The sequence below is a fragment of the Erythranthe guttata genome, chromosome 10, assembly GCF_056151865.1.
Source record: "Erythranthe guttata isolate IM_541 chromosome 10, IM_541, whole genome shotgun sequence".
Lineage (NCBI taxonomy): Eukaryota > Viridiplantae > Streptophyta > Magnoliopsida > Lamiales > Phrymaceae > Erythranthe > Erythranthe guttata.
In genome coordinates this window covers 5,544,258-5,560,809 of record NC_142542.1, presented here as the reverse complement: position 1 = coordinate 5,560,809, position 16,552 = coordinate 5,544,258, and the positions used below count along the sequence as shown (strand labels likewise).

At 35.7% G+C, this 16,552-nt stretch overlaps 4 protein-coding genes across 4 annotated transcripts; 3 read left to right on the top strand and 1 right to left on the bottom strand.

Moving 5' to 3' along the window:
- The first annotated feature begins 352 nt into the window (after positions 1–352).
- OPR3 (oxophytodienoate-reductase 3) lies at positions 353–3,418 on the top strand. The gene is made up of 5 exons (XM_012995817.2): positions 353–696; positions 845–985; positions 1,374–1,504; positions 1,877–2,059; positions 2,511–3,418. Exons 1-5 carry the CDS (start codon positions 617–619, stop codon positions 3,170–3,172), a joined length of 1,197 nt encoding a protein of 398 aa, XP_012851271.1. The 5' UTR covers positions 353–616; the 3' UTR covers positions 3,173–3,418.
- Positions 3,419–4,452: 1,034 nt separating this feature from the next.
- Positions 4,453–5,449, top strand: LOC105970985 (auxin-binding protein ABP20). The gene has a single exon (XM_012995826.2). It carries the CDS (start codon positions 4,676–4,678, stop codon positions 5,312–5,314), a length of 639 nt encoding a protein of 212 aa, XP_012851280.1. The 5' UTR covers positions 4,453–4,675; the 3' UTR covers positions 5,315–5,449.
- A 2,948-nt stretch (positions 5,450–8,397) lies between these two features.
- LOC105970825 (MOB kinase activator-like 1A) lies at positions 8,398–10,993 on the top strand. The gene is made up of 7 exons (XM_012995650.2): positions 8,398–8,422; positions 8,807–8,859; positions 9,123–9,231; positions 9,867–9,960; positions 10,257–10,390; positions 10,505–10,668; positions 10,821–10,993. Exons 1-7 carry the CDS (start codon positions 8,401–8,403, stop codon positions 10,890–10,892), a joined length of 648 nt encoding a protein of 215 aa, XP_012851104.2. The 5' UTR covers positions 8,398–8,400; the 3' UTR covers positions 10,893–10,993.
- A 444-nt stretch (positions 10,994–11,437) lies between these two features.
- LOC105970916 (O-fucosyltransferase family protein) lies at positions 11,438–15,182 on the bottom strand. Its single transcript, XM_012995735.2, has 9 exons — positions 14,314–15,182; positions 13,663–13,833; positions 13,515–13,584; positions 13,360–13,430; positions 13,169–13,257; positions 12,961–13,093; positions 12,641–12,873; positions 11,981–12,457; positions 11,438–11,894 (listed from the first exon to the last, which is right to left on the bottom strand). The coding sequence occupies exons 1-9, from the start codon at positions 14,827–14,829 to the stop codon at positions 11,687–11,689; spliced, it is 1,968 nt and encodes a 655-aa protein (XP_012851189.2). The 5' UTR covers positions 14,830–15,182; the 3' UTR covers positions 11,438–11,686.
- Between the last annotated feature and the right edge of the window lie 1,370 nt (positions 15,183–16,552).

Here is a 16,552-nt window from a genome sequence, read left to right as displayed (position 1 = left end):
ATACATGTAAAATGACGAAATATATTAACATTTAGAAGACAACGAGCAATTATAAGGGGTGAGTGTAATTATCGATACCACATGGACCTTAAAGTATTTAAGCATACCTTAGGGGCGTGACCTTAAAGTATTTAATCATATCTTAGGGGTGTGAGTGTAATTTACACTAAACCAAATAATATATTGCTTTGAATGTTAATTCTCTATTTATAAGAATTTTAGGGAAAAGGAAAAAAGAAATATTGAATAATAAGACCACGGGCGGCACTAACTAAAAAGTAAGTCAAAGTCAACATTCGGTATTTTCACATATGAAAATGCTCAATTATGTATCTCTTTTTGTATTATTAAAAAAAATAATTTATTATTTACATCTTTACCTTTTCTGCTTTTCATATGATAATCGTGCGCAATTGCAATATGCATCATATATATATATATATATATATATATATATATATATATATATCTACTTCACTATTGTCTAACTTCATTCAACAACTCCACCCCCTCCCCCGTCCGTCCCTCACCGGCCACCACCACCACCGCCACCGCCACCACCACCACCACAGAATCCCAACCACCTTCGATATTCAACAGCAAAGAGAAGCAGAGCATGTCGGAAACGACGGCGGATGGAGCTACGCCGTCTCTCTTCTCCCCTTACAAGATGGGCAAGTTCGATCTCTCCCACAGGTCCTTCATTTTCTCCTCCTCTCCCTTAATTCTTCTCTCCAATTATGCTATCAAAACTCGGATCACTCAAATTACTCACCACCGAATTTGATCGGAAAAACAAAAATTGAATTCAATTTGATTTCGGATTATAAATTTGTAATTATAGGGTGGTGCTGGCTCCGATGACCAGATGCAGAGCACTGAACAACATGCCCAACGCCGCCCTAGTTCAGTACTACACTCAGAGAGCCACCAGCGGCGGATTTCTCATCACCGAGGGCACCATGATCTCCCCAACTGCCGCAGGGTATTCTCGTCATTTCATCCTCTGCTCAATTATTATTCGTCTAGAAAAAGTATATGGAATAATACCACAAGTTTTAACTGATTTCAAATTTGGTCCTCCATGTTCATAAAAAATATATTTAGTCCCTTATATTTCAAAAGTTCAACATTTTTAGCTATTTCCGTCATTTTTCTGTTAAAACCAACGGAATCAAACGTGTGTCCATCACTACCTTAAGTGACCAAATGTGTTTTTTGTAAATATGAAATCGTTGCATACTTGAGGGGTGGAAAATGTAAATTTCACAAAAACCATATATATAAAGCTGTTTTAGGGCCCCGCACCATTAATATTTAATTAATATTCGTAAACTTTATTGGATTGGTGGAATTTGGTGGGGCCCACGCAGGTTCCCGCACGTGCCGGGCATATTCAACAAGGAGCAAGTGGAGGAATGGAAGAAAGTGGTGGATGCTGTACATGCTAAAGGGGCTGTTATATTCTGTCAGCTCTGGCATGTGGGCCGGGCTTCTCATCAAGGTACAAACCCCAAATCCAACGGCCGTGATTCCATCTTCATTCACACGTGCCTTTTTTGATTAATTTTAAAACATATGTTCATCTTATATTTATTTATTTAATCTGAAGGTTAATGGTTAATAATGGTTAATGCTCTCTGTTATTAATCACAACTCACAACATGCATTTAAATTTAAACAGTTAATCCGAAAGGAAATGACAACATTTGAAATACTAGAATTAGAAAACACGTTTTTAGAGCCTCGAAAGTCGAAATCGTAACGAATTAATGAAAAGATACACGAAAAGGTTACGATGATGATGACATTAGCATTTCAATATATAATATTGTTTCAAAACTTGATTGAGTTTTTGGGTGGCAAAAATCAACAGAGCTTCAGCCAGGTGGCATTGCACCGTTGTCTTCGACGGACAAGCCGATATCGAAGAGGTGGAGAGTGCTACTGCCAGATGGAAGTTACGGTATATATCCAAAGCCACGCAAATTGGAGACCAATGAAATACCTGAGATCGTCGAACACTATCGCGAGGCAGCCGTTAATGCAATTGAAGCAGGTCAGTTTATATTTTATACGACAAAATAAAAAACCACACATTCTTGCTATATAGTATAATATAATGTATGTTGAACACCATCTATAAAGTAACTAGATAAGTGAAATACGCCGATTACATAAAATTTATAGAATTTACGAGCGTAGATGTTGACAGCAGGGCGCATCCGAAAGGGTTTAGTGTCGATTAGCGCTAATAAAGACTTATAAAATACACTAATGAAAGCTAAGATAAGTAGCATTTTCTTTTTCACTCGTATCGAACGGGTCTGCTCTAAATTTACGTAGTCTTGCTTATTTGGTTATTAGCATCTAAGATCCACAAAGCTCGGTGTCCTTGTGATAATAATCTGTGACAATTGCAAACCGTTCATTGAAAACGTGCAAAATGTGTATAGCTTGTTTAGAAAACAAATTCACTGCCTACTAATTATATAAGGAAAAACGAACAGGATTCGATGGTGTTGAAATCCACGGAGCTCACGGTTACCTAATAGATCAATTCCTCAAAGACGGAATCAACGACCGTACGGATGAGTACGGTGGGTCCCTCCACAACCGCTGCAAATTCATCAAGCAGGTCGTCCAATCAGTCATCTCCGCCGTCGGCGCCGAACGGGTCGGCGTTAGAATCTCGCCGGCGATCGACCACCTCGACGCGACCGACTCGGACCCGCTCAGCCTCGGCCTGGCGGTGATCGAGCGGCTTAACAAGCTCCAAACGGACCATGCAGCGAAGCTGGCTTACCTCCACGTGACCCAGCCCCGTTACGCAGCCTACGGGCAAACCGAGTCGGGCCCACACGGGAGTGCCGACGAGGAGGCGAGGTTCATGATGACGTGGCGGAGAGCTTATTCGGGAACGTTCATCTGCAGCGGCGGGTTCACGCGGCAGCTGGGGGTGGAAGCGGTGGCTGAGGGGGTTGCTGATTTGGTGGCGTTTGGGCGTTTGTTTATTTCGAATCCGGATTTGGTGACGAGGCTCGAGATTGATGCGCCTCTGACTAAATACGTGAGGAGCACGTTTTACACGCACGATCCTGTTGTGGGGTATACGGATTATCCTTTCTTGAAAGATGGCACCGGAAAAACGGCACCCTTATCGCGTATGTGAATTTCGGGGTATATGCTATATATATATATATATTGTGTAAGCCTAGCTCTGGATATTATTGAAAGGAAAATTGTGTGTATTTTTTATTTATGTGGTGGTGTATTATCTGTATATCATGTAGTAGTGCATGGCTTGTATTGAAGAATTTGGTGGTGTTGCCTGCCTGCAGTTTGAATCTAGTCCAACGTTATTCACTTCTGAACAACAATGATGCTCATTTATAGAGAATAAATGCACACTTGCCTATATTTATTCTTAATTGGCATTTTGGGCTTTATAAGGTTTTACTTGAACTTAATGATCTAATTATTTTATTTATTATGAGTCAAAATAGTGTTAGTCATTTGACCCGAGTTTGAACTTTCTCTGCAAGTATTTTATAGATTGAACTCGTCACACACAGTTAAACTAGTGCATTTTACCTCTGTCTATCTTGTGGTATTTTAAAATTATTACACAAGAGCATGGTTTACTTTACTAAATGCACCTCAAATAATTGCAATTTCCACTGTAAAAAAAATACAGAAGTAAAAAAAGACTGGTAGAAAAACAGGAATTAAAATAATAGACATATATAGGTAGGTACATGAAAGGAAACAAAACATTTAACCTAATAGGTCATTCCAAATTAAATGCCGTAGGAGATAGGGAAACCATAAGCTCCACACATTGCTCTTCAATCTTTTATATATATATATATATATATATATATATATATATATATATATATATATATATATATATATATATATATATATATATATATATATATATATATATATATACCAATTAAATAGCAAGTTGACTTGGGCAGAGATCAAGTGTCCTAATATATTATATTTAGGGCCCTCCATAACATACAATCATATATACAGTACATATATATTCCACCATTTTAGTTTTGCTCAATCCATGGACCACCCATCACATGCTCATATTTTTGTTGCAATGTATTTTGTTGTTTAATTTGCCAGTTTCTACCTATTTAATTAATTAGGTAAATGTTACAATTCATAATGAATAAATACAATGACTAATTAACTATGTTTCAGTATACTGTAAATTATTATTATTTATTTTTTCAAAAAAATCCAAATTCTTCAATAAATCACACACACATATATAGGTAATTATTCAGTTATCTATTTTTATTTTTTCACAAACCAGCTAACTTTTAGTATTGATATTAATTAACACAAGACTAATAGTAATATAGTTGTTCATATTTTGCAGAATATACCCCTAGGTTAGGTATATATATAGTATATACTATATAGTGCAGAAAAAAGATAAAAGAAGATCACATGCATCAAAATTCAGTACAGACAAATCTAATTAATTTCTTTCTTCCATGTTCGAAACCCCTTTCATACATATATGCATGCATGCCTAAAATCTCTTACAACCAATCAAAATCTATCCACTCAAAATTTCTATATAACTGCCACCCTAAACCCTTATCAACTATATCAACACAAACGAAATTAAAAGAAAAGAAAAGAAATGAAAATGTATCTTCACTACTTCATCCTCTTCTCTCTCCTCGCCGCCGCCTCCACCGCCCTGGTACAGGACTTTTGCGTGGCGGACCTCTCCCTCCCCGCCGGACCCGCCGGCTACCCCTGCAAGAAATCCTCCTCCGTCACCGCCGACGACTTCGCCTTCCACGGCCTCGCCGCCGCCGGCAACACCACCAACATCATCAGCGCCGCCGTCACCCCCGCTTTCGACGGCCAGTTCCCCGGCGTCAACGGACTGGGCGTCTCCATAGCTCGGCTCGACCTGGCCGCCGGCGGAGTCATCCCCATCCACACCCACCCGGCGGCGTCGGAGATACTGGTGGTGATCGAGGGGACCATCTGCGCCGGACTCATATCGTCGTTCGACAACGTTGTATACCTGAAGACATTGTTCAAGGGTGACGTGATGGTGTTCCCGCAGGGGCTACTCCACTTCCAGATAAACTCCGGCAAGACTCCGGCGCTGGCGTACGTGAGCTTCAGCGGGCAGAATCCAGGGCTGCAGATCACCGACTTCGCACTGTTCGCCAATGATTTCCCGACGGAGCTCGTCGCCAAGACCACTTTCCTCGACGTCGCCCAGATTAAGAAGCTCAAGGGTGTGCTTGGCGGCACTAAATAATTTTTTCATTTAATTAATTTGTATTTTCTTGATTTTTCAGTTCATTTCTTTTTTGTGTTTTGTTTCAGTGGTTCAGATTTGTGCCACGTTGGCATTCTTAATTCATCCCAAATTAATTTTCCGGCATTTTGTTAATTGTTTGTAATCCTTCTTTTAGTTCTGTTTTTTAGTTAGCCGAATATTGCATGAAAATATGTAATTAGTGGACCTGTTTTTTCGAACAATTTTAAGGGCATTTTCGTACATAAAATTAAAAAATGTAGGTCAATCTAAGAAATTTTAATGGTATATTTGTAATTTTTTAATATTAATTATTAATCTTATTTAATATCCTATTTTCCAGATTTTTTTTCTCTAATGATATTCTTAGTAAATCAAATTTGCAAATTCACTAGCAAAATCTTAATTCGTTCGAAATACAGTAGTTTTTTTAAACTCTTTCTCTCTCCTACAAACCAATATGTATTTTTCTTTAATACAATTTAGTTATCATATATTTAAATTTTCACCATTTTCTCAATCCCGTGCATCGCACATGCAAAATTGTTAGTAAATAAAAAAAAGTAAGACACCAGAATAAATATAAAATATCAAACGTACAACATCCACTAGATGTTAATGGATTTTATTTGTCACAACATAGATGGTATTATAACTAAAAATTAATCGTCATCACAAATGTGTACTTAATTATGGCATTAATTAATTCATCATTTTTAAATACATAAATTCAAGAAGTTGAAGAGATTGCTCTATTATATTGGCGGTGTGGTAATACCTGCAAAACCATGTCACAATAGAAAACCATATTAATAATAAAGTACAACATTATTAATTGTTTCATATCTATTTAACGATCGATTTCTTTTACTAATAAATTTTATTATAATAGTGTAACATATTTTCTTTTTACAATTGTTAGTGTCATGTATTTAAATTATCATTTTTCCAATTCTGCACGGAGAGAAATACTAGTTTGCATAAAAGAAACAAACACAAATATATATTTTTCCGGTAATTAAATGAGAAAAAAAAAACTTACTTCCACATTTGAAATTGCGCGGGACTTCTCTCCCACACTTTCTAATTGTTTTTAATGCCCAATTGACGTTGATCAGAAACGCGACTTTTGGCGTGATCAAAGGGCAAACGCATTCGGTATGAGTTTCTCTGATTCGCCTACAACACTTGGCCGAAGGCGGCAACCTGTAAATTAGGGTGAACTTGCATGCACTGAATCCGTTCCTCCTCTCGTCGCTGCATTGTGCTTTCGTCGGGCGAACTGGTTGCGCACTATTCACCGCCACCATTCCTACCATCATCAACAAAATCATTATAAACAATGAGTTCCCCATCTTTCAATTTATTTTACCATCCAAACACCACCTTAAAATTTATATATATATTGGTGGAGTGGATTTTATTTGAGTTATTACATTTTGCCATTTTGCTAATACATAAAATTCTAAAGCCCCTTTGAATCAAGATCAATAATAATAAGGGCAAATGTACAACCACCCTTGAAGTAATGTCAATTTATAAAAAAACTCTTATGTTTGCATAATTACAACCACCACTTGATTATTTTTATAGTGTCAAATTTACCTATTAAAAGATAATTTTTTTATAAGAAAATACATAACTGAGGTGGTGGTTGTAATTACCCAAAGATGAGAAGTTTTTACGTAATTTGACATTATCTCAGGGGTGACTATAATTAACTTGTCGAATAATTATAATTTGCCTTTCAATTATTAATATTGTGTTTATCTCTAAATAATTGTTTTACTAAATTTATTTAATAAAGTGATATTGAATTAAATGAGTTGAGTTGACGAGTCTCAACATGATAATCTTCATTTCTATTTAATCAATTTCGGTTTTATTTTTCCTTCCCCTACATTGATATATAGGCAAATAATAAATGATTAAATTCAAATTAAATTACAGAAATAAAATAACATTTTGTATAGACAAAAATGAAAATTGGATAATCTAATTAAAATTTTAGGGAGTGAAAGTATTAATACATTCGCGTATATAATTTTGAAGGAAAATTAATAATCAAAAAAATGAGAACAAAATTGACAACCCAACGGCCCGGCCCGGCCCAACCAACTAGTATAGTAATATATAAGTTGGGCCGATACTTATTAGCCCAAATTGGGATTTTAATTAATGTATAATATATATCGTTGAAACTAAGGTGACAACTATCTTCTCAAAGATATTTGTTATGCATCATTTCATGGAAGTATTACATCTACATAATCTCATAAAATTAAAATTAAAGAATGTTTAATTTTCATGCATGAATTATGTATAACATAATCTGATAATCAATCACGAATTGTTAGTATACACATGCATGCAGTAGATAATTAAAATCTGATTCTTTAAGCACAATAATAAAAGGAGCTAGAGAATATATATATACATAACATACAAATTACAGCCTAATTATCTATTTTAATTAATACAGAAAATAAAAACATTTCTATTTATAATGATTCATTGGAAGTGGTTAGAAAATAATAATCTGCCACGTGTATTTCAAGCAGGGATGTCTAACAATACTAATGGTGGGAAGAGGGTAAGCCACTTTTTTTTTTTTTTTTTTTTTTTTTTTTTTTTAATTTCAAAAAAAAGAAAAAAAAGGATATTTAAGAGGAGGAGCAATAAATAATAATAGGTAGAAGGCGAACTAACAGTGAGTGAGTGAGACAATAATCCAGAGAGGATTGTAATGGCAAAGAGCTTGTCTGCTTTTACCAACTTCCTTCTCTTCTTACATATCATATGATATGATGATGCGTCACGCTTAATTACACATACACATACATTCTTACCTGTATACTCTTTATTATGAGTTAGAGAGAGAAAGCTAGAGAGAGAGAGAGACCCCACCCCCTCATCAGTACCCCCACCCTACCCCACCACCCTCTACTACATCTGTGTGTGTGTGTGTATATATAACAGACAAGCAAATTAAAACATGCAAAGCGCTTCAAACTAACTAATAGTAAAGATACTACTTACTTACTAACTAGGGTTGTAATTCAGTACTATTCACCAAACACACAGTCATGAGTCTCTTTGGAATTGGAACCAGGAAATTCCTTTTTTTTATTTGTATCTATTTTCCAATTTCAATTCTCATCACATGTTGTTTATTTGTTCAATTCTCTAATTCATCTGTATTTTTTTCATTTTTTTAATTGCATGCATGTTATTTATTGCTTAATTTTGTTTTTTAAGTTTGGTTAATGTGTGTGGTGAATTGGAGTTTAATTAGCTCTTGGTGATAGATGCTGTTATCGACTTCTCACCTGTATAGCATTTTCCGATTTTTCGGTGTCTGGCCAAGTTGATTTATTTTTTTTCGATTCAAGATGGTGTTATATATGATATATGTTAAATTTGATTTATTTTTTTCTTGTTGTTGTTGTCGGTGTTATATATATCTCGATCTGAATTTTTTTTTGATGAAATGCAGAAACCAGAAAACTTTCCGTGCGAAGAAGGGTGCTCCTTCCGGAAGCAAGGTCTGTCGTTGGATCAATTCTTTGTGCTGTGAAGCTCTTTTTGATGTTTAATTAATTCTTTTGTTATCTTGAAAATATTTCCCGGATTCGATCCGGAAAAAAATAAATAAATCTCATCAGCACTTGCATGTAGTGGCTTATAACTTGAAGGGGTAAATATTTTTGAAGGTGTTCAAAAGATGGATGTGTTTTTTTTTTTACTTGGAAAAGAAAATAGCAATCATCGTTGTTTTTTTGTTTTTAAATTAAAAAAAAAAATGCAGGCTTCGTTTCTTCAGAGGCACATTCATGCCACCTTGGGTAGCGGCAATTTGAGGGAAGCTGTCAAACTCCCGCCTGGAGAGGATGTCGATGAGTGGTTGGCAGTAAATAGTAAGATTTAATTATAACTTTCGATTATTTTGCTTCTCTATCGCTTTTCGTTTTTTAGCTATGCGTGCTTCTCGAACTTGATACGATAATGACTTGAGCTTTAATGAAGGAAATAATAGTTCGATTAGTGAAAAACAGCAAGTGTTATGATTTTATACTTAATAAGTTAGTGACGATAAATCAAGATTTCTGCGTATCTATTAGTTATAATTAGATAAATTCCGTTTTGGTAAACTCGTTGAGGTTGTATTTTCCAATTATGCGTTGTTGTGTTAGTCGAATCGGAATCCGAATCCGAATCGAGAATCTGATGAACAACGACTGATATATAATAATAATCGTTGTTCCAAAACGAGACATGTTTGTTGTTGATTAGGTCTATCCATTTAAAGAAAGTTGCATGTCAAGAACCGATTGTCGTATTCTAATAAAAGTTGTCGTTTTCTAACGGGTTATCTGTTTCGTTTTATGTAATGAAAAACACACGAGTTGTCGTTTACCAACGAGATTAATTATCTGTTTCATTTATGCAATAAAGAGAAAAAAAACAAATGCATATTATATCGTGCGAATTTTAATTTGTCGTACCTGATTATATTATATTCCCGTTACGTTTGTTGGTTTTTGTTATGCAGCTGTCGACTTTTTCAATCAAGTGAACATTCTGTATGCTACTCTCACTGAGTTCTGCACACCATCAACTTGTCCGATTATGTCGGCTGGTCCAAGGTATATATATATATACATTCGATCTCGATCTACCGTACTCTTTATTATCCGAATTTTCTACTCTTAATTAATTACAGATCAGATAACGGCATATGACTAATAACGACACGTATTTATTTTCAATCAATTGTCGGATTAAATGAGGTTGAAAATATCGTCGATACCAGGGCCTTTTGTTTTTAACTCCATTATTGAATTTGAGCATGCCGATAAAATTTTCTTTTCGAAAAAGTGAGCTGTAATATGCATGCTATGTGTAGTTTCTAAAAAAAATTACGTATTTTTTCTATATATAGGTACGAGTACAGGTGGGCTGACGGAATTACCATAAAGAAACCGATAGTGGTTTCTGCTCCAAAATACGTTGACTATTTAATGGACTGGGTCGAAGCTCAGCTCGACGATGAGTCCGTTTTTCCCCAGAAGTTTGGTATATATGTCGTATTGGTTTTATTTTTTCATCCATTTCGACATACTTTTTTGCCGATTACAAAAAAAAAAAAAAAAAAAAAAAGTTTTAACGATTTATTTGTTTTTGGGGCAGGAGTGCCGTTTCCACCGAATTTTCAGGAAGTGGTGAAAACGATAATGAAGAGGCTGTTTCGTGTGTACGGTCATATATACCATTCGCACTTTCAGAAGATTGTGAGTCTGCAAGAAGAAGCTCATCTCAACACTTGCTTTAAGCATTTTGTTCTCTTTACTTTGGTCAGCAGTTCTCTTTCTTTCTTATTACAAGAATCATCTCATGCTTATATATATATATATATATATATATATATATATATATATATATATATATATATATATATATATATATATATATATATAGTGATTTCTTGATTTATGATGTAATGCAGGAATTTGGGTTGATTGAGAAGGGAGAGCTTGCGCCTCTTGATGACATCATCGAGTCTATCTTGCAAGCCTGAGATTCTTAAGTTTTAAGACATGACTAAAGTATTATTATTTGCTCTTTCTTCTGTTTTTTTTTTTTTTTTCCTAATGGCGAAAACAGAAACTATTTAAGACCATCTATTTTGTTTTCATGAATTTACAATTTCCGAATTCTGATTTCTATTCGAAATTTTTCGGTTTTGGAACAATGATTTCATTCCAAATCTTGAATATTTCAACTTTCCAAAAAATATATTGAAATTGGCACTTTTGAAAGTGCTACTGATTCGATCCGTTCGATTGGAACATAATTTCCGAATTCTGATTCCGATTTGAAAATTTTCGATTTTGGAAGAATGATTTCATTCCAAAAATCGAACATTCCAATTTCCCAAAAAACATATTGGAATCGGCACTTTCGAGAGTGTTGATTCCGATTTGATCCATTCGATTTTCACCCCTAGTTCTAATCTACGGCACACTTACGTTATCCCAAACAAAAAACCCGTCAGCGGTCCAACCCCATCGATTTTATTTTAGTTAAAAATAACATAAATAAAATTAACAGACGAAAAACAGATTATCATGGAAGTTGTATATAATAATATGTTCATTTAAGTACTTTGCTAAATGCTAATACAACATATATGGTGGAAGTATAAAGCTATAAATCAGTGGAAAATATGTCCAATCAATTAAATTGCAAAATATGGCAAAAAAGTACTTTTCTTTACCAACTTTTGTAGTAGAGGAGGACGCTTTCACTTCACACTGCCCTGCTTTTGAAATGTCAGTTTTACCCTTGTGGAATCTCAACTGGGAATCTTTATCAGCTTCTATCTTCAGGGTTTCTCTCACAAATACATCCAGGTAAAGGGTTTGCATAGAAACTCTCTTCCAGCTTCGGAAACTCACCGGGCTCTCTCGTATACGGGCCTCCATTACGATCCTTGTGGAGCTTCTTAACTTTCGAGCTGAACTTTTTCCAACTTATCTTCCCCTCGTCAAATTCATCCACCACTTTCACGAAATTCATCCTACCATATTTATTTCAGATAATAAGTATTTTTCATAAAAGCAAATAAAAAAAGAACAAAGAGAAATAATATAAATATATAATAACCTGTCTGGATTAATGGTTTTCTTGAAACCCTCGAAACGCCTATGACCCTGTACAGCCTTGGCCATATTACCATCGTAAGTGTAAACGAAAACATTACTCTCGAGGGCAACAACGTAATCCAGACCAGCTAGCATGTTCTGGTGATGTCTGAATGGATTCAGCTCTACCTCGGTAGAGAGAGATGAGTGTGAGAAGATATTAGGGAAAGTGTCGGTGAGATATTGCATGCTCCCGTTTCCATATGCTTCACCGGCCACAAGGTATATTCTAGTGCTCGATGGAAAGCCGAGTGCTTTAAGCAAGAGGGCTGTCTCTCTTGGAGTCAAAGGGCAACCACCGAGTTTTCTCCTTTCTGCACCATCGATTTCTTTCTCCTTCCAATGTGACACCTCGTTTCGCATTTGTCTTAGCTCGTTGTCTTCTTCGGCAGTCAGATTATGGCTGCATCCCGTGAAAGCAAGCATGTCCTTTTCGTACCTGTAATGAAAGAAAAGAAATCTACGGTGTGAGTTTTACGAGAAAAAGTATAGAAAGCACAGTAAAAATTCAATATTTACATAATGTTCAATCAAGAAACACCCTCCAAGAACCTTCAATATTTAGACATTTGAATACCACACTTATTGACTGAATAGTTTATAGGGTGAGGAAAAGTCGAACCTTAAATGAAGTGCGAGATAAGGGCCGCCGTTTTGACGCATCCTCGACACTAAAGTTTTGCCAAGATCTTCAATTGGGGCGGAATATTTTAGGGCTCGGTAGTTAACTTGGCATCTCAATCTCTGGATAGAAGTGGGGAGTCCGTTGTTGGCTAGACGAGAATCGGTGTGAGTGAAGTACATCACTTTGTGCTGCTGTAATAGTGGAACAACCTCTGTTCTGTAGTAACTAACCTGATTCAAGAAAAACCCACATGTTAGATACAAAATGATATTGTATCTAGAAAGTGTAATCCTGAACTGAAATCGAGAAAAATCGACCTTAGACCAAGAAATTGGTGTTTTTGAGAAGGGTTCGATTCCAGCATACTCGGGGGGTAACGAGTCAATTATGTGAACATCGCCTTGTAGTGACTCGATGAAGTATTGCCAGTCGAAGAGATCTTTGAAACCACTGGAAATACCATGAAAAGATAAATTTCAGGAAAAAAAATAAAAAATAAAAAATAAAACAGAAAAAATTACTGACCTGTCATCAGCCCAATATGATGTATGATCGAGAGAGGGAAGAACGAGAGTGGCCTTCATAATTTTGGCAACAGCAACCATATCACAAATCTGCACTCTAAGATTATCTGTTCATCAGATTTAAACTTAAAACAGAGATATAAGCTATTCATAAATACTAAATTCATTCATCAAGATTTATGACTACCAGACCCCAAATCTCATCTGATTTAATCCACCGTTTGCATTTGTCAGGAGGTAACCATTCGTTTTCAAATCCAGCTCTGACAAAAGTAGATCAAGTAAAACAATTGACGAAAATAATATAAGCAAAAAGAAAAAAAAACGAAAAAAATTGACGGTCTTACTTTTGTGTTTTGGTCGACCAATGCACTGAGTGAAATTATCACTATTTGGATGGGACCATATTTCTGAATGCTGCAAAAAAAAATCCGGATAAACATCTAAAATAAACAGTTTGATTCTTTGACAGAGATGTTAGAGCTCAAGACTTACATCAGCGACATTATCACGAGTATTCACAACACCAGATGCTACCATTGTTAGGGTTTGTTCCACCTCGATTTCTCTCATCCCATTATCATGTCCTTTCCCCGTGAACGCAAAGTCATGAGGGACTTGATCATGTTGATTTCTTAGATGACTTGTAGTGGAATCGTACATGTCCTGGTTAAGTTACAATATAAGAGAATAGGAAACAAGACTATAAAACTTGAGCATATATGCTACACTTCGTTCGACTAAAGAGAATTTTTTTTAATATCCATCACAATGTATAACAACAACCAGGCTCGACTTTACACAATTATCAGCACAATGAGTCGTAAATCGTCGTTTGGAAAAGGACTATTCCCAATTGAGTAAAATTCACAGGAGAGAAGAGAATAAAATCTAGATGAAGAAATAACGGAACGGGTAAATATCTCGATATCTCCGTCACCATCCATTTATGGGTCTATACCATTTGTGTACAAGAATAAATCACAAAGTACGAAGATTCTTCGTTGCCGTTTTCATCTATACTACAGAAGTAGCAACCCTAATTATAATCTTTACAGTTACTAATTTATCTAGTTCATAAGCATTGATATATTGGGTGAAGCTAAAATTGAACAATTTCAATTCATTGCAAATCTATGCAGTTACCTGATTGCTTCCAATTCTATCAATGGCGGATCCGAACCAGCCGGTAGCACAAATCTTAACGGCGCCGAGAAACAAACACAGCCCACAAAACATGAGAAACATCCATTGCCCTAATTTTTTCTTCCCCTTCAACTCCAACCCGAATCCGCCCAAGTCGACACTCAAGGATGAAATCTTCCTTCTCAAGTGAACCCTATGGGCCACACCGCTGACGTGGGCCGGCCGCGAAGAATCGGGGCCGTCGCCGGAAACTGGGGTTTCAGATCTGGGGGAGTTGAGCTGGAGATCAATAATTTCATGGTGGTGGCTGCTGCCGCTGGTACTGTTGCCGTTGTTGGTGTTCTGTGAGGAGTTGTTGTTGTTGTTGTTTTGGTTGTTGTTTCGCTTGAAGGAGTGTGCTCTGCGGGTCATTGGGCCGGAGAATCGTGGGCTATTGACACGCTGCGACAAACCGCCGCCATCATCTGCCGCCGCCGCGGCGGTGTGGTGGTGGTGGCTGTTATGGTGGTGCCCCATTTCTCCCTGCGTACATCACACAATTATCTGATGCAACTGACAGGTGTGTGTGTGTGTGTGTTGTGTGTGAGTGTGTGTGTGTGTGTGTGTGTGTGTGTGTGTGTGTGTGCGTGTTTGGCCGTTGGGTGATTATCATGAAGATGACTGTATTCAATGGAGAACGATGAGTTTTAGATGCCAAGAGGAGGAATAAAATAATCCTAAAAAATGATAATAATATAATAATCCTTATTTTTTTTTATTTGTAATTAATTTACAATATTATTGATTGCTTTACGAAACAAATTAAATACAATTAAAATATAGTTTAATCTAATTAAAATTACATTGGTCAAAGAAAATATTAGAAAGTCAAATCTTGATTCACTTGCCAATAGTATATTTACACACATGGCTTTGATTTTATTTATTTTATTTAACTTCCTTTTGGGGACCACGAATAGTATGATAGGAAAATATTTAATATTTTTGGTAACTAATTAAATAAAATAAATAAATAAATAAAATCTAAGGTCAATTCGTAACATTAAGATAATACTTTGGGAAATATTCCAATATAGATTAGCTCATAGATGAAGTAATTTTATAGTGTATCCAACGTTTTCTATTTTGTAATTTTCCCTAAATGACATATAACTCTTGTCATTGTAATCATATCCAACAAAATGCTCTTACGCAATGTTTTTCTTTTTATTATCCATTAATTGATTGAACTATAATTTTGACATATGAGGTAGACTATTGTTCGACGTTCAAATCAGACGATCATGTCAGAAAAACTACTACAACGTAAGTAAATAACTTAATTAATCGTCAATAGCACGTATATTATTATAAGAATGATAACAAATTTTTACAGGTGGGATTTGATGTGGGTTTTTTTTTGGTTTTGTTTTGTTGAAAATCGATGCGAGATTAGATCATTCCGTCCTTAATCTCATAAACTCAGGAAGATTGTAGTTTAGAATTAGAGTGTTAATTGAGTTTTTCCTTCTAGATGAGTCAATTTTAAATCTCTTGAGCGAGTTTCCAATTAACACATCACATCACATATGATATTGTCTCTGTTAGAATCCCATGGATTCTAATTATACGAGAATTAATAAAACTTGTGCCACAAGTTTTCATATACCGTGATCTAAAGAAGGGAAGAGTCCTTGTAGCTTTTAATTCCTTTAATTTGTCATTAATTGATTTATAATAGGAATTATTCTTCTAAAGAGTTTCCTTGTATTGAAAATATTGTTTCCTACGTAATTAAGAGTTTCCTAACCCTAATGGACTCTATTTTCCTTGTAGGATTCTTATCTCCCATAGATGTATAAATACAGCACAACGGCGCCTCATACTCTACGCCTTTCGTTGGAGAGAAAAATCATATTTTTCTGCTCTTTTTATTTGCTGCGCCCGGAACGTCTTTTTCATCGAGAGAAGTTTTCACATAAAATATTCTTGGCTCTCGTTTTTATTGTTCCATCGTGATACGTGATTTTCATAGAAAATATATCGGCTTCAAGGCTTTGTGGTGAAGACACCAAGATTCAAGGAGTATCACAAGTTTGCTTCTTCTATATAAAAAGAAGATCGGTTCTTCGGGAGAGGGGCTTAAATAGATCTCGGGAGGAGATCGATCCGCCGACTGAGGGATTCAGCGTTGAAGGGAGTTCAACCGTGCGGAGCAAGGGACGTGCTGCAAATTGAAGATTTATAATTCAGCGTAGTA